The 18,212-nt window shown below is 39.5% G+C and overlaps 2 protein-coding genes across 4 annotated transcripts in view; one reads left to right on the plus strand and one right to left on the minus strand.

Annotated features, from left to right (window-relative positions):
• Positions 1-2,048: 2,048 nt before the first annotated feature.
• LOC133642606 (guanine nucleotide-binding protein G(I)/G(S)/G(O) subunit gamma-7-like) overlaps positions 2,049-18,212 on the minus strand; it is a 112,769-nt gene continuing 96,605 nt past the window's right edge. Inside the window, exons 1-3 of one of the 2 annotated variants that reach the window (XM_062036895.1) lie at positions 6,842-6,865; positions 2,444-2,694; positions 2,049-2,346 (exon numbers count right to left, since the gene is read on the minus strand). In XM_062036895.1, coding sequence (XP_061892879.1) covers positions 2,221-2,346; positions 2,444-2,524 — 207 coding nt within the window. In that variant the 5' untranslated portion in view covers positions 2,525-2,694; positions 6,842-6,865 and the 3' untranslated portion in view covers positions 2,049-2,220. Of the gene's footprint in view, positions 2,347-2,443; positions 2,695-6,841; positions 6,866-18,212 lie in introns of those variants that run through there. The other variant, XM_062036896.1, reaches the window with a different exon arrangement.
• The window catches only part of LOC133642600 (deoxyhypusine synthase-like), a 28,163-nt gene continuing 14,603 nt past the window's right edge, over positions 4,653-18,212 (plus strand). Inside the window, exons 1-5 of one of the 2 annotated variants that reach the window (XM_062036888.1) lie at positions 4,653-4,808; positions 9,787-9,995; positions 15,415-15,576; positions 15,667-15,788; positions 18,097-18,193. In XM_062036888.1, the coding sequence (XP_061892872.1) occupies positions 9,801-9,995; positions 15,415-15,576; positions 15,667-15,788; positions 18,097-18,193 (576 nt within the window). In that variant the 5' untranslated portion in view covers positions 4,653-4,808; positions 9,787-9,800. Of the gene's footprint in view, positions 4,809-6,107; positions 6,244-9,786; positions 9,996-15,414; positions 15,577-15,666; positions 15,789-18,096; positions 18,194-18,212 lie in introns of those variants that run through there. The other variant, XM_062036889.1, reaches the window with a different exon arrangement.

Genomic DNA, 18,212 nt, shown 5'->3' on the forward strand with positions numbered 1-18,212 from the left:
CAGAAAACAAGAGGGAAACACCAGGAACATAAAAGGATGACACAAGAGCACAGAGCTCCTGCCACCAGCAGCCACTACAGCGGCGCCATCTTGGGGAAATAAAAAAAAAACGTAAGTTACCCTAAATATGAGAAACACCTCGTCTTATTTGTTACTTGAAAGTGCACACGATTTACTGCTCTTTTATAACATCTTGCAGGTGTGCCTACTGTATGTTTGTAGCCTTGTTTTTTGTCACTCATATACACTCACGCTTTTACTGTTCACATCAACTACATTCAGGATACTCATGCATTAAAGACGACTGTTGACTCCAGCTGTGACATTATTTGTCTCTTCAACTAATGCAGTGAAAACAAAATTAGTTCTTACTAGAGATGTCCGATCATATCGGACTGCAGATAATATCGGCAGATAAATGCTTTAAAATATAATATATAGGAAATTATCGGTATCGGTTTCAAAATTATCGGTATCAAAAAGTAAAATGTATGACTTTTTAAAACGCTGCTGTGTACACGGACGTAGGGACGCCAATAAACCTTAAAGGCACTGCCTTTGCGTGCCGGCCCAATCACATAATATCTACGGATTTTTGAATGCAAGCCATACTTGGTCAACAGCCATACAGGTCACACTGAGGGTGGTCGTATAAACAACTGTAACACTGTTACAAATATGCGCCACACTGTGAACCCGCACCAAACAAGAATGACAAAACACATTTCGGGAGAACATCCGCACCGTAACACAACATAAACCGGGAGACCGGGCTTTCTGCTCCGCCGCTCCCAGTCTGTGGAACGCTCTCCCTGACCACCTGAGGGCACCGCAGACTGTGGATACTTTTAAAAAAAGGCTTAAAAACCCTTCTTTTTAAAAAAGCCTTTTTTTTTTTAGATATATGCATACTGGTTTTAGCTATTTGGCTGTTCTAGTTTTTATTTTTATTTATTATCTTTTTTTTTAGGAATGTCGATGGCCGATAAATGCTTTAAAATGTAATATCGGAAATTATCGGTATCGTTTTTTTATTATCGGTATCGTTTTTTTAAAATGTTTTTATTTTTTAATTAAATCAACATAAACCCCCGCCTCCCCCCCCTCCCCCCCCCATTTACACTCATTCACACAAAAGGGTTGTTTCTTTCTGTTATTAATATTCTGTTTCCTACATTATATATCAATATATATCAATACAGTCTGCAAGGGATACAGTCCGTAAGCACACATGATTGTGCGTGCTGCTGGTCCACTAATAGTACTAACCTTTAACAGTTAATTTTACTCATTTTCATTCATTACTAGTTTCTATGTAACTGTTTTTATATTGTTTTACTTTTTTATTCAAGAAAATGTTTTTAATATATTTATCTTATTTTATTTTATTAATATTTTAAAAAAGGACCTTATCTTCACGACCCCTGGTTGTCCAAATTAGGCATAATAATGTGTTAATTCCACGACTGTATACATCAGTATCGGTTGATATCGGTATTGGTTGATATCGGTATCGGTAATTAAAGAGTTGGACAATATCGGAAAATCGGATATCGGCAAAAAGCCATTATCGGACATCCCTACTTTTTTTATTTATTTCTTTATTTTATTTTATTTTTTTAATACACTGTAGCACTTTGAGTTTGTTTACTCAATGTAAAGTGCTTTTTTACAAATAAAATCTTATTATTATTATTAAACAGAACAAATACCCAGAACCCCTTGCAGCACTAACTCTTCCGGGACGCTACAATATACACCCCCCGCCCCTCCCCAACCCCGCCGACCTCAACCTCCTCATGCTCTCTCAGGGAGAGCATGTCGCAAATTCCAAGCTGCTGTTTTGAGGCATGTTAAAAAAAAAAGAATGCACTTTGTGACTTCAATAATAAATATGGCAGTGCCATGTTGGCATTTTTTTTCCATAACTTGAGTTGATTTATTTTGGAAAAAACTTGTTACATTGTTTAATGCATCCAGCGGGGCATCACAAACAAAATTAGGCATAATAATGTGTTAATTCCACGACTGTATGTATCGGTGTCGGTTGATATCGGTATCTATAATTAAGAGTTGGGCAATATCGGAATATCTAGTTCTTACTGTTTTTCAGTGCACTCAAATGACAAATTGAGCATGCAGCACAAGCACCTTATCTTTTCATTTAAGACACACTTCTGACATCAACAAAGCAGAAGAATAAAGTAGTTACTTGGTGTCTTAAAGCAGCACACAGGACTTCTTATCTTTGAATGGGTTGGAGGAGGCTGCAATTCCAGTGAGCAGAGGGTCAGTGCGTCTGTGGTCCTGGCAGTAATGCACCAAATCTACAGCCGTCAGCGAGATCTGGGACACAGGTGGAGGAATTTTTACAAGAATGGAAACATTTTTTATTTTTTCAAATATCTTTGCACACATCCTACCATACCAGCAGCCAACATACCTTAATTCTCTCCATGCTGGCCTCCACCCGAAGCTGCTCCACCACTTTTTGCACGTGAGCGAGACTATTACTGCAACTCATTTCTTTCAATAACCCAAAAGGTTTTTCAAGGGAAAAGGGGGGAAAAAAAATCTGATTTTTGAACAGGTTCAGGTCGAAAAAGCTTCTGTTTTGAACCTGCACTCCAGTTGTATTCACTGCTGTTGGGCGGAGGGGTTGAGAGGTCCTTTTAATGCTGCTTTAAAGGTCATCTGGAAAAGGTCACAAAAAGCACGTCATAAAAAAATATTTAATGCTTCTCGTGCAATGTTTACTCACAAAATATCTCATATATACCTTTTTATAGATGTATGAACTTGTAAAACTATAATTGTAAAAAAAAACAACTAGTCTAGCCTTATTTACAAAGTGTTTTAATATTAGATTTTGGCAGAGAAGCATCCAGCACAAACATAAAAATATTGAGCTCTTACACTTACCTTATTTTTCATTTGTTCATTTTTTCATTTATTTCAGGCAATGACATAAAAAAAAAGTACAAAGTTGACAACACATAATAATATAAATTAATATAGTGCAAAAAGAAATATACAGTATGTAATGCACCTGAAATAAAATGCTTTTTTTTGTTTGTTTTTTCAAATATATAAGGTTATTGTTTCTTTTATGCGAGAAAATGTGTTTTTGTTTTGAAGTATAGGAAGTAATACACCGATGTACCACCGGGTTGTTGTTAGCGGTAGTGAGTTCATTTCATTAAACGTCGAAGAAGATCTTCATAAGGTACTGTTTGTGCTTCCTTTTTTTTTAACGGTAGTTTGTATCTTTATTGTTAAAAAATATACAGTGAATATATTTTTAACATACATATCTTGGGAAATGTATATTGTATTATATGTGAATATCTGTAGCATAGTTTGTTGAAATAAAGTCTAGCCTTTTTTATAAAGTGTTTTAATATAGACTAGGGCGGACCTACGTCACTTCCGCCTACCAATCCCCTAGCAACCGGTCGCCATATTGAATTCGTTGAAAACAAACCAGCTCACAGCGAACACAGCATTGACAGAAAAAGCATTTAACGAGGTTTCACGGCATTGTAAACTGCTCTAAATAGCGTATGATTATGTAAATAGTCTTTCCACTTTGGGGGACTCCAGTGAGAACCGTCCTCGTTTTCCCGGTGTAAAGCCATTTGTCACGTCTCTGTGGGCTTTTATCACGCTTTGGCAGAACAAAATACGACCTTTGTTTTCCCTGTTTCCAGTTGTGGTTAGCACAACCGAAAACAACACAGTTTTTTGGCATTTTGGAGGCAGAATGACGGGTTTAATCAGCGTAGGTCGACAGGTTAAAGAGTAATGGCAACGGTTTGTTTTCAACGCCAGTCTGGTTGCTATGGCTCGAAGAACCCGTATGTAGCTCAGTTGCCCGGATGTCGGCCCTCACCTATTGGATTTTGGCAGAGAAGCATCCAGAACATTGGCGTTGTTAGGCCTATTTTAGGGGGCTCAAGCCCCCTTAAAATGTTCTTAAGCCCCCCTAAATAATTTGGTGTTTTAAAAAAATTATATATATATATATATATATATATATATATATATATATATATATATATATATATATATATATATATATATATTTTTTTTTTTTTGCAAATACATGCCGACATATTTACTATAAAGTGGCCCGAATATGAGTTAAAATAAATAATCATATAACCTGTCGTTATTCACTCAGTTTCCCCTCACTCATAGCGTGAGGTAGAGAGCCCCTTTAATGCGTCGGTATCCAATCCATTCCACTTGTTCATATAGAAAATGCCGACATCACTCAAAATCCAGTCCGCATTTTTTCTGCGACCTTGCTTGCGGTCCTGCAGGTGTACGAAGCACATTAGCACATAGCACTGCAGAACAAGAACCTTGTGTCTGCAATTGTAAATAATTTAGTTTGTAAGTTTTGTGTTTGTTGTAGAATCTATATAAAGTAATATACATTAGCCTTATCTCCTGGGGGCTAAGCCCCCCCATGTCCTTAAAAGCTAGTGACGCCCCTGATCCAGAACAAACACAAGTTCGCTGAAGTTGTCAGGGGGCCGGCTGGAATGTCTTGGGGCGGGCAGGAGCTTGTCGGAGCCACTGTGTCAAACCTGCTAAAGAACTGGTTTAGCTCATTGGCCCTCTCTTTTTCTCCGCCTACCCCCGTACTCCCCGGCGGTTTGAGGCAGGTGATGGTCTGCAATACCTCTCCAAACCGCCTTCATGTTGTTGTCCTTCAGCTTCCCTTCCAGCTTCCTCCTGTAGTTCTCCTTGGCCTCCCTGAGTTTAGTTAAACGTTAAACGTCGAAGAAGATCTTCATAAGGTACTGTCTGTGCTTCCTTTATTTACAGGGGTTTATCTTTATTGTTAGAAAATATATAGTGACTATATTTTTAAACACATCTTTGAAAATGTATATTGTATTGTATGTGAATTTATGTATCATAGTTTGTTGAAATAAAGTCTAGCCTTTTTTTATAAAGTGTTTTAATATTAGATTTTGGCAGAGAAGCATCCAGAACAAATATTAAAAGATTGAGCTTTTACACTTACCTTAAATAAAATGAAAACATTTTTGAAAAATATGAAAGGTTATTGTTTCTGTTTTTGTTTGTAAGTATTGGAAGTAATATACCAATGTACCACTGGGTTGCTGTTAGCGGTAGTGAGTTCATTTAAATAAAAATATATTCATAAGGTACTGTTGATTGATTGATTGATTGAAACTTTTATGAGTAGATTGCACAGAACAGTACATATTCCGTACAATTAATAATAATAATACCTGGGATTTATATAGCGCTTTTCTAAGTACTCAAAGTCGCTTTACATGTTAAAAACCCATCATTCATTCACACCTGGTGGTGGTAAGCTACTTTCGTAGCCACAGCTGCCCTGGGGAAGACTGACGGAAGCGTGGCTGCCAATTTGCGCCTACGGCCCCTCCGACCACCACCTATCATTCATTCAACATTCATTCACCGGTGTGAGCGGCACCGGGGGCAAGGGTGAAGTGTCCCGCCCAAGGACACAACGGCATGGTAAGAGGCGGGGAGCGAACCTGCAACCCTCAGGTTTCTGACACGGGCGCTCTACCCACTACACCATGCCGCCCCTAATTGACCACTAAATGGTAAAATGTTTCAACTTGTTTAAGTCGGGGTCCACGTTAATCAATTCATGCTAAAACTCATGTTTGTGCTTCCTTTTTTTTAACGGTAGTTTCTATCTTGATTATTGTTTTTAACGGTTTACAATTATCAATCAAATCTTGGGGAATGATTAAGAGTACAAAAGCCCTTAAATTGATATATTTGTTAAAACATTTAAAGTGATTTAGGTTGCCTTTTTTGTCTTTTTTTAAATGTTTTAATTTTTTAAATTATTATTATATATTAATATTTAATACTCTCCTTGTTGTTGAAAGTGCCTTGACTGTTGTGTGAATTATAAATGTATGTTTGTTGTTCAATAAAAAAAATAAAAACAATTTTTGATTATTGTTTGAAAAATATGGCGGATATATTTTTAAATGCATATATTGGAAAATGTATATTGTATTGTACATGCATTTCTGTATCACGGTTTGTTGAAATAAAGTTTTGGCAAAAAAAAAAAAAAAGGTTGGTGCGTTTCCGCTTTCCGCAGTGCAACAATAAAGTGCGACACATGCGGGTGTTTCTAGGCAGCGTTGTTCTTTTTATGTGGTGGAAACTATTACATTCCTCGACGCTTTGTTTTCCCAGCGTCTTTTTAAGGTATGTGAACATTTTATCTATAGTCGTATTGCGTTGTCTTTTTTTACGTGTTTGGTAAGAGCAAGCGACAGTTTTTAGCTTGTGTTTAGCTAAACCTACAAACCGGAAGTTGATATTTCGTTTAGTGATCAGTACTAGTTAAAATTACACGCTTTGCAATGATTCTTTGTTTTTCAGTGGCGGCACAAACCCGAAAAAAGAAAATAAATGTTGCTACGTAAACATTACGAGGATGTGTGGTTAAGCTAGTCGCATATTTTTGCTCTTTGACAAGAGCAAGCGATAGTTTTTAGCTAACCTATAAACCGGAAGTTGATATTTCGTTTAGTAATCAGTACTAGTTAAAGTTACACGCTTTGTAATGGTTCTTTGTTTTTTCAGTGGCGGCACAAACCCGAAAAAAGAAAATATATGTTGCTACGTAAAGATTACGAGGATGTGTGGTTAAGCTAGTCGCATATTTTTGCTCTTTGACAAGAGCAAGCGATAGTTTTTAGCTAACCTACAAACCGGAAGTTGATATTTCGTTTAGTAATCAGTACTAGTTAAAGTTACACGCTTTGTAATGGTTCTTTGTTTTTTCAGTGGCGGGACAAACCTAGGCTGACCATATTCTGAAATCCCAAAAAGAGGACACGTATATGCGTGCCAAGGCCGGTGTTGTACCGAAATCTGTTACCCATCGGAATTTGTAACTCCAGGGGGCGATGGAGTTACATGGCGTTTTTTTGATGGTTAAACGGCAAGCCCAAAGAGGAGGAGAAGAAGAACACTTGCGTAAATGGCGTAAACTATCCTTAATGCTGAAACGTCAGTTGTCAGAATTTCAGCATTAATAAATTACACATATTCTGGAAATCAATGACTTACTTTCATTATAGTATGAGTCCATTGTATCGCGTAAATGGCGTAAACTATCCTTAATGCTGAAACGTCAGTTGTTAGAATTTCAGACAACTGACGTTTCATTCCATGATAGGTTTTAATCCGGAAAATGTATGTGTGTGAGAGAGAATCAACAGCTGATACAATGGACTCATACTCTAATGAAAGTAAGTCATTGATTTCCAGAATATGTGTAATTTATTAAAGCTGAAATTCTGACAACTGACGTTTCAGCATTAAGAATAGTTTACGCCATTTACGCAAGTGTTCTTCTTCTCCTCTTTGGGTTTACCGTTATACCATCAAACAAACGCCACGGGAACATCGCCCCCTGGAGTTACAAATTCCGATGGGTAACAGATTTCGGTACAACACAGGTGAAAATTTGCCAATGATACTCGAACTTGCTTTATAAATAATGTATATATTTAAATAAAGCATTTTTCTGGGGTCCCACTTTTTTGTAGGCGTTTTGAAAACAAATGATAAATGTATGCATTATCCTGTTATCTCACATTCAATACTGTGTTTTGGAAAAAGGTTGTCATAAACGTTACTTAATTCATTAAAAAAAAAAAAATACAAAATGATAAATGACAAATGGGTTATACTTGTATAGCGCTTTTCTACCTTCAAGATACTCAAAGCGCTTTGACAGTATTTCCACATTCACACAAGAAAACACATTTGTATACATATGTAAATGTATTCAGTTATAAACATTCATTCACCTTCTTCTTTCCTTCATGGATCTAAACTTTACCGCTGCTGGTAGTTTTTTCTATGTTTTTATTGAATAAGTTGTAGGTGTATTTATTTCAGGATAAAAGTGTAAAAAGTGTTTTGCTTGGGTCATGAAATGATGATAATGGTGTGCCAGGGCATACATACATTTTATATTTAACGCTTAAATCTCTGGAGTCTACATCAACTTCACATCTATCCCTCATTTCAAAATGTTTTAGTTTTTTTATGTTGTTTTTTGTGTGTGTTTGTTTTCCGCCCTTTTTTGTCAAACAATACTATGTGTTTTATGGCAAACACACAAAATATGCAAAATCTTCCACCAAAAATAGTTCTTAAAGTGGAATATTTGATGTGAAGTAATCAGAACCTTTGATAGGTTTGATAGGTTGAAAGAGCAATGACCGTTTGAAAGAAAAAAAAACAGCTTTGTTTTATTAGTCAACATTGCATCCATCCATCCATCCATCCATCTTCTTCCGCTTATCCAAGGTCGGGTCGCGGGGGCAGCAGCTTAAGCAGGGAAGCCCTGACTTCCCTCTCCCCAGCCACTTTGTCCAGCTCCTCCCGGGGGATCCCGAGGCGTTCCCAGGCCAGCCGGGAGACATAGTCTTCCCAACGTGTCGTGGGTCTTCCCCGTGGCCTCCTACCGGTCGGACGTGCCCTAAACACCTCCCTAGGGAGGCGTTCGGGTGGCTTCCTGACCAGATGCCCGAACCACCTCATCTGGCTCCTCTTGATGTGGAGGAGCAGCGGCTTTACTTTGAGCTCCCCCCGGATGGCAGAGTTTCTCACCCTATCTCTAAGGTAGAGCCCCGCCACCCGGCGGAGGAAACTCATTTTTGCAACTGTTTGCAACTGTTTCTAAATTACGTTTCACCTGTAAGCTTTTTTATTTCACGTTTGTTATGTTTTTGTTTATTTTAATAGTATTTTTAGAATGTGCCGTGGGCCTTTAAAACGTTAGCTGTGGGCCTCAAATGGTAAAAAAAAATCTGTGTTTTTTCTGATTTCAATGCGTTAAAAAGACACAAAAAGTGCGTTAACGCCAACACTGGTTGACAGTATAACAAAATACAGTAAGTCACACTTATATTCTGTAACATTCACAGTTTTGGAAAAAAGTGCAGAGGTAGAAATATTCAAAATAACCTCTTGTATATAATCTAAACATAAATAATGCCTCAAAACAAGTGAATTACATTTTAACAAAAAAACAGCAGACAAGCTCTCGCCATGCACAGCTGTTTTGTGCTTTGTAGTGTCGATATGGGCTTGTAGATCTTTGGCCCCTTTATTTGCCACAGATACATACGTTCCTGCCTTGCACACAGTGCATTCTGCTTTCCATGTGTCACGGCCAGGACGAAAACACGAATACGTTTCGGCATTTCTTGTTTTCATGTCCGTCTCTCCACTCACTAGCTCTCTCGCTCTCTGTCTCTGCCCCGCCCTCACGAATGTTTCTGCGTGCGCACACCTTCACAGTTTGTTTTGTTTAACCCCTTCTTAGCCCTGGATGTACATTGAAAATAAACGCAACCCTAACTCAAAATGCCGGACATTTGAGGCATTTAAGAAACCCCGCCCGGACACCCCGGACATGCCCGCAAAAGAGGACATGTCCGGGGAAAAGAGGACGTATGGTCAGCCTATTTTAGCTAACCTATTAACCCGGAAGTTGATATTTCCGTTTAGTAATCAGTATTAGTTAAAGTTACACGCTTTGCAATGGTTCTTTGTTTTTTCAGTGGCGGCACAAACCCGAAAAAAGAAAATACATTACGAGGATGTGTGGTTAATCTAGTCGCATATTTTGTGGATTGTGCAGCCCTTTTGAGACACTCGTGATTTAGGACTAGATTGATTGATAGATATTTTTGTTCTTTGACCAACCTCCTCTCCACCTGTCAGTTTTAGGAGAAGGAATGGCAGAACACGCCCCCTCTGTTGCCCTTGAGGCTGTTCATAAAACCACCAGCGACCTACCGAAGGACCTACGCATGATTAAAGGCTACGACTTCAACCAGGGTGTGAATCTCCAGGCTGTGTTGCAGTCATACCTCACCACGGGCTTCCAGGCCAGCAGCCTTGGCTTGGCCATCCAGGAGATCAACCGCATGGTGAGGATGCTGAAGCCAGACCTGGGCAAAATACGGCCCGCGGCCCATTGAGACAGTGTTTTTTAACCACTACATACAGTCTGGTGTGCCGTGGGAGGTTATGTAGTTTTACCTATTTGGGTTAAAAATATTTTTTGCAAACCAGTCATTTTAATCCGCAAATAATGTGCCGTTGTTTAGTGTCTGTGCTGTCTGGAGCTCGGCAGAGTTACCATGTTATTCTCTTCCATATCAGTAGGTGGCAGCCGATAGCTAATTGCTTTGTAGATGTCGGGAACACGTTGTGTGAGACGACGATGTGTTGTCGTGATCACAATATGCAGGCGACAGTGTGCAGGTAAAAAGGTATCTAATGCTTAAACCAAAAAAAAAAAAAGTGAGTGCCCCTAAGAAAAGGCACTGAAGCTTACGGATGGCTATGCAGAACAAAACTAAAACTGAACTGGCTACAAAGTAGGGCTGGGCGATATGGCCTTTTTTTAATATCTCAATATTTTTAGGCCATATCGCGATACACGATATATATCGCAATATTTTGCCTTAGCCTTGAATGAACCCTTGATGCATAAAATCACAGCAATATGATGATTCTGTGTCTACATTAAAACATTCTTCTTCATACTGCATTAATACATGCTCATTTTAAACTTTCATGCAGAGAGGGAAATCACAACTAAGTCAATTGACCAAAAGTGTATTTATTAAACAGTTATTAAGCAGTGGCACAAACATTCATGTCATTTCCAAACAGAAAGTGCAAGATTGTCAGAGACATTTTAAAACAAGCTATTAGTGCACTAAATTAAAGTGCACTTTTTGTACAGAACGCCACTACAATAGTTTAAAAACAAATAAAGTGCACTTTTGTGCATGATGTCACACAAGATATGTCAATAACTGTCAAATAAAAATGAGCTGCATAATAGGAAATCAAATAGTGTATGTCCTTCGCTATGTGGTAGGTTCCGGCGGACGTTATCTCCTTCTGTTGTTGACTATTTTTTTCATACGGTGTTGATGTGGAAATGGTTGCCTCAGCATTTTGTTGGTGTGGCACCGAACGGAGATGTTGACATGCGGAGTAAGCACTCTTCATTCTCTAGCAGGTGACTTTTCAAATGATGCTACATATTAGCAGTAATGTTACTTTTTGTAGCATTACGCAGCTACGCATTTGCCCCACACTTGACAAATTACGGTTGTCTGTTCAACATCTTCCCACTTGAAGCCAAACCACCGCCAGACGATGGACCACGTGCTGTTTTTCTTGGGAATTAATTCTTCCTTCATTTGTTACCAGATTGGCACCTTCTTTCTCTCGTATTACCACTCGCACCACAGCTAACGTTACCCATGCCGCTACCTCTCTGCTCCGCGAGGGCGTATACGTATGTGACGTATGTAAGAAGGTGCGCTTGTTTTATGTTTCTCTGAGAAGGAGAGACAACAAAGAGTGAGAAGAGCCTGTAGTGTACTGCCTGCAGCTATAAGCAACTGCGTGAGAACGTATACTTTTTTTTCTTTTCTTTTTTTTTTCTTGTCCTGCCCAGCTTCTCGGGCAAATCATATAGCAGATGTAGATGCCCATATCGGCTGTTCAGATTTACTTTACAAAAGAGAAGTGTAGGATACTTCTCTTGTTGCCTTACTTGTATTTTGACTTTATTAAATGTATTTATATTATCATTTGGTGCAGCCGGGCCGGAGCAGGAGGGGATAGAAAGAGAGAAAAAGGAAGACAGAGGGGGAATTGTGGGGACAAGAGGGGGATTAGACAGAGAGACAAAAACAACAACAGCAAACACAACAACAACAACAACAGAGCAACATCAGCAAATACGACATGTACAAATATGATGGTAAAAGTAATAGCAAATAAGCAGTTAGCGAAAATTAAAAAAAAAAAAAAAAATACAGAAATGACAATGAGCATTATTACACTAAAAATGGAGCAATATGAATACCAATAGAAATAGTGCTATTGATAATAAACAATACCAGTACTTTACCTTTATTATCAACAATACAATTGTTCAAATGCAACAATACATATACGTAATGATAACTTGAGATACGAAAGAATGCAGAAAAATGGAGGGGAAGAAAGAGAAGCAACCTTAACCTTGTAGATTGTTATACTAACAATAGGTTAAGCTTTGTCAGTGTGCCATGTGTTATACCCAGTTTACCCTAGGGCAACAACGTTAATATATGTTTGATGAAACGTGATTATGTGCATGAGTGTATGTGTGCATATGTACCTGTATATGTACAGTATGTGTATGTGTGCTTGTACAGTGAATGTATATGTACAGTATGTGTATATGTGTGTACAGCGAATGTATATGTACAGTATGTGTATACAGTATGTGTGTTTGAACAGTGAATGTATATGTACAGTATGTGTAAATGTGTGTTTGTACAGTGAATGTATATGTACAGTATATGTATGTGTGTGTTTGTACAGTGAATGTATGTGTAGTATGTGTATGTGTGTGTCTGTACAGTGAATGTATATGTACAGTATGTGTATATGTATGTTTTTACAGTGAATGTATATGTACAGTATGTGTATACAGTATGTTTGTATAATGAATGTGCGTGTGGATGTACGAACTTTGAGTGTGTAAATATGTACTGTATTTATTTGTATATGTATGTGGGAGCGTAGGTACCTATGTATGTCTATGTATGTGTGTGAGTATATGTGAATTTGCATGTACAATACATTTGACTCCCAGTGTGTGCGGGAGCCAGAGTACGGCCCCAGCCTCCCCGAGAACCCATACCACAAACAGTAGGTGTGGTGCCCAGGGAACCAGGGGCCACCGCCCCCACGCAGCCAAGCCGGACAGCGACAGGAACCCCAGAGCCTGGCCCACCGTGCCGCCCACAAGGGCCAGCAGCAGGCCGCAGACAGACGCACCCGGCAGAGGACAAGGCACGAGAAAAACAGGGGGAAGCCAGACCCCAAGCCAGCGAGAGACCACACCCCACACGGACAGAAAGGCGGGACGCCCCGCCCGAGGGGCCCGGAGACCCCCCGGACAGAAAGGCGGGACGCCCCGCCCGAGGGGCCCGGAGACCCCCCGCAACCGGACGGGAAGACCGCCCCCGCCCCACCGGCAACAGGGCCCCCACGAGCCCCCCCCCCCACCCCCGGAGAGCGCGGCGAGGCCAGCCCACGGCCACCCCACCCAAGCCGGCCGCCACAGGACCACCCAGCACGGGGCCACAGGAACCACCCACCCCACCCGCAGGGACCCCAACGATGGAGATGGAACAACCAGCAACCGCCCCGCCGAGTCCCCCCCCTGAGGTAGGGGAATAAATAAATATAATAAATAAATAAATAAATACATAATAATAATAATAATAATATTAATAAAATATATTTTAAAAAAAAGGGGAAAAAAATAAATAAATAAATAATTAAATCTATTTATAAAAATTAAAAAAAAATAAATAAATAAATAAATAAATAAATAAATAAATAAAAAAAGAATTAAAAGAAGATCACAGACATGCTGACACACAAGGTCGCTACCCCAACAACTGGCCGACTCGCAGCACCTCGGAATACCTGCAGCACCAAGCCACCACAGTAGACGCAGGGACCAGACCCAGCAGGCCCCAACCAAGACGGCCACCCGGAAGGGATGGACGGCGGGACCCAGGAGCTCCAGACACGCAGTCCGGATGCAGTAGCCTGAGGCGCCGACCCCCACCCGACAGGCAGGCCCAGAACGTACCCCCAGAAATATACATACATATATATATATATACATACACATAAACATGTACACATACACACACATACACATGCATACACATACACATATATATACATACATACATACATACATACATACATACACACACACATACACATACATATACACAGTTTGTCAGCCCCGACAACCACCACGCGCGCGCGCTGCCACCAGTCACAACATCAGCCACCCCCCTGCACCAGACCCAGCAGCCACGGGCGCCCACACCACAAACAAACGGCAGCAGAAACAGCAGCCACAACACCCACAGACAGCCAGCACCACCCAATCAAATCAAAGCGATCAAAAAAAAACCGCGACCGGCAACCACACGCCAACAGGATCACAGATACCAGCCAGCGCCAGCCCGGCAGCAAGCCCAAACGCCAACACGCAAACCAAATGATCAAAATCGGGTGTCCTAATCACTTGGCCCGGCCACAGGTGGAGGAGGAATTATGGTGTGGGGTTGTTTTTCAGGAGTTGGGCTTGGCCCCTTGGTTCCAGTGAAAGGAACTTTGAATGCTCCAGGATAACAAAACATTTTGGACAATTCCATGCTCCCAACCTTGTGGGAACAGTTTGGAGCGGGCCCCTTCCTCCAACATGACTGTGCACCAGTGCACAAAGCAAGGTCCATAAAGACATGGATGACAGAGTCTGGTGTGGATGAACTTGACTGGCCTGCACAGAGTCCTGACCTGAACCCGATAGAACACCTTTGGGATGAAATAGAACGGAGACTGAGAGCCAGGCCTTCTTGCCCAACATCAGTGTGTGACCTCACCAATGCGCTTTTGGAAGAATGGTGGAAAATTCCTATAAACACACTCCGCAACCTTGTGGACAGCCTTCCCAGAAGAGTTGAAGCTGTAATAGCTGCAAAATAAAGCTCTTCATAAAAGTGATAATATATCACATTGTAGGTGTTTATTACCCTTTGCGTTCATATTTTGCTGTTTGTTTAGTTTATTATTATTTCTCCGGTTGATGGTCAACAAAATAAACAAACAGTTTTACATAAACAAACAGATGTACATTCATAAACAAACAGTTGTACATTCATAAATGTAAAAAAAAAATGTCGCGGACCGAAAGGGTTTAGGCTGAAGGTGAACACTTTTTGCTAGGCGCAATTTTTTATAAAAATAATATTTTGCTGTTTGTTGCATTTTCGTTGCGTTTTGCTTGATTGTAAAAGATGTCTATGGAGGAGCTGGTCTGAGAAGTAAGAAAGGAGTGATGTTCATACCGGTATGTTGTTAATCGGTGTTTTATTGTTCATAGTTAATATTGTAAATCCCACTTTCTTTATTTTAATTTACATTTTGGGTGTCCCATTCAGTAAAAAACTGTAAAATTCCATTCCGTTTTTTTTGAGGTGGTCTGTCATAACGTTTTCTAGAACTCTATCGGACATTGTGACTTTTGGTAGTGGTGTTCCTGGGAAAAAAGGAACCCAAACACACATACTGTACATCAGATTATTACAGGTAAATATGTATATATCACTTATACACACATACACATTGGCCGCCCAGATACATTTTTTCTCTCAATGTGGCCCCAGAGTCAAAATATTTGCCCAGCTCTGCCATAAGCAGACCAATACGTGTCAATGTTGTCAATTGTCAATTGATTTTCAGATCGAGAAGCGCCTCGAGCCAGTTCCAGCAGAAGAAAATGAATCTAAAGCGTCTGGCGATGCGCCTCGCCGTCCAGGTTGCACCATATTCCTGGGATACACTTCAAACCTCATCAGCTCTGGAATCAGGGAGAGCATCCGATACCTGGCAGAGCACAAAATGGTACGTCAGCTAATGTTACTGCCATTTGTCTATTGACACATTTTAAAAAGAAAGTATCTTGTAACTTTGTTTTTTTGGCCTTTTGGATAGGTGGATGTGATGGTGACCACAGCAGGTGGCATTGAGGAGGACTTTATCAAGTGTCTGGCTCACACCTACCTAGGAGACTTCAGCCTACCTGGCAAGGAGCTTCGCTCGAGAGGTATCAACAGGTGAGCAAATGAGGGTTAGGTGACAAAATAAATTATTTCATTATTTATCATATTGGGATTTTTCTCTACTTCCTTGGGGTCTACACAACATGTAATGGTGGTGCTTTGGACAAAAGTTTGCATAAATTTAGTTTTACGAACCATCATCAAGCCGCTTTCTGACTGTCTCTTCGGAATGCACTGTTTTGTGGGCGGTGGAACAGTATTTACATGCTCATGCCCTTTTCCAGGCCGAGCCCCTTTCGATTGCGTCTTCACCCTGTCAGCCATGTTGTAATTTTTAGCTCTTTCATATTTGATTCTATTGCCAGATTTAAGCAAGAACTATACACTACTTTTTATTAGAAATGGCAACATCGGAGAAGAAAAATAAGGAACTTATTGACTATAACACATAGACCCAATAATTAAACTTCAAAAAAGGGTCATTAGAATAATACACGAAGCGTGCTACTATGAACCTACCAATCCATTATTTATAAGTTATGATGTGTTAAAATTTTCAGATATTGTGTTTTTAAAAACAATGGAAATTATGTTTCGAGTAAAGAACAACAGCCTTCCAGCTTGTATTCTTAGGTTATTTAAATTAAGTGGAGAAAACTATAATTTACGGGGGATATTGATCTTTGAAATTGGTAAAGTAAGAAGGAATATAAAATACAAATGTATTTCAGTTTTAGGAGTTGGTGGAACAAGCTCAGTGATGAGCTGAAGACATGTACCGTATTTTTCGGACTATAAGTCGCAGTTTTTTTCATAGTCTGGCCGGGGGTGCGACTTATACTCAGGAGCGACTTATGTGTGAAATTATTAACACATTACCGTAAAATATCAAATAATATTATTTAGCTCATTCACGTAAGAGACTAGACGTATAAGATTTCATGGGATTTAGCGATTAGGAGTGACAGATTGTTTGGTAAACATATAGCATGTTCTATATGTTATAGTTATTTGAATGACTCTTACCATAATATGTTACGTTAACATACCAGGCACGTTCTCAGTTGGTTATTTATGCCTCATATAACGTACACTTATTCAGCCTGTTGTTCACTATTCTTTATTTATTTTAAATTGCCTTTCAAATGTTTATTCTTGGTGTTGGGTTTTATCAAATACATTTGCCCAAAAAATGCGACTTATACTCCAGTGCGACTTGTATATGTTTTTTTCCTTCTTTATTATGCATTTTCGGCCGGTGCGACTTATACTCCGGAGCGACTTATACTCCGAAAAATATGGTATATTAGCCTACTATCTAAATGACTTTAAAAGTCTTATATAAGTGTTACAATATAGACAACACATGATGTAAGTGTCTATATTAGCTATAAAAGCCTACTATCAAAATGACTGTGTCGCAGGCTGAAGCAAATCGTCGTTGACAGAAACGTTGAAATGTAATATTTATTCTACACATTTTTACAACATTAGAAACCATTAGTAAATCAGAGGCTACTCAGAAGGTGAGATAACTCCTGGAAATTACTGGCTTTTAATGGCCAAAGGTATAGATGTGTGTGTACAAGTTACTTTTAATAGATTTAATACAATCTTTGGCAAGCTAGGTAATGTTTGCTGTGATCTGGAACAACATGGCACACAAACAACTATCTGAAATACAGCCAATATTACATACAGATAATGTGTCATGAGACATGCAAAACTAAATTATATACAAAGAGGATAAAAGTAAAGGATATTAAATGAGCTCAAATATACCTACAAGCGAGGCATAATCATGCAATATGTACATACAGCTAGCCTAAATAGCATGCTAGCATCGATTAGCTTGCAGTCATGCCCTGACCAAATATGTCTGATTCGCACTCCATACAAGTTAATAACATCAACAAAGTTCACCTTTGTGCAATCACGCACAGCATAAAACTTTTGGTGGACAAAATAAGACAATGAAGGAGTGGAAGATTTTACCTGTAAACCAATTGTTGAGTTTGTTTGTATTTTTCCCCCATCTTTTTCCATTTTCAACCCTTTTCTAAAAATGCTCCAGGGAGCCACTAGGGTGGCACTAAAGAGCCGCATGCGGCTGGAGAGCCGTGGGTTGCTGACCCCCACACTAATGAAAACCTCAATGTCGATTAATTGCGCAGCCCTATTGAATAGAATAGTTATTGGCACTGTAATCACATCCCAATGTTTTGGCATTTAAAGAGTACTGCATCGGTCTAATAGCCAATCTAAGATATAAACAGAACTGAATACAACATTGTGCTTTGACGTTATGACACAGTTAAATGTCTGTAATGTGTAAAATTCTCTTCCATGCTCTTTCTTCAAGGATCGGAAACCTCCTCGTGCCAAATGATAACTACTGTAAATTTGAAGACTGGCTCATGCCCATATTGGACCAGATGTTGTTGGAGCAGAACACAGAGGTGAGGATATTCACAGTAA

This window comes from Entelurus aequoreus, linkage group LG25 (genome assembly GCF_033978785.1).
Source record: "Entelurus aequoreus isolate RoL-2023_Sb linkage group LG25, RoL_Eaeq_v1.1, whole genome shotgun sequence".
In the NCBI taxonomy this organism is placed as follows: domain Eukaryota; kingdom Metazoa; phylum Chordata; class Actinopteri; order Syngnathiformes; family Syngnathidae; genus Entelurus; species Entelurus aequoreus.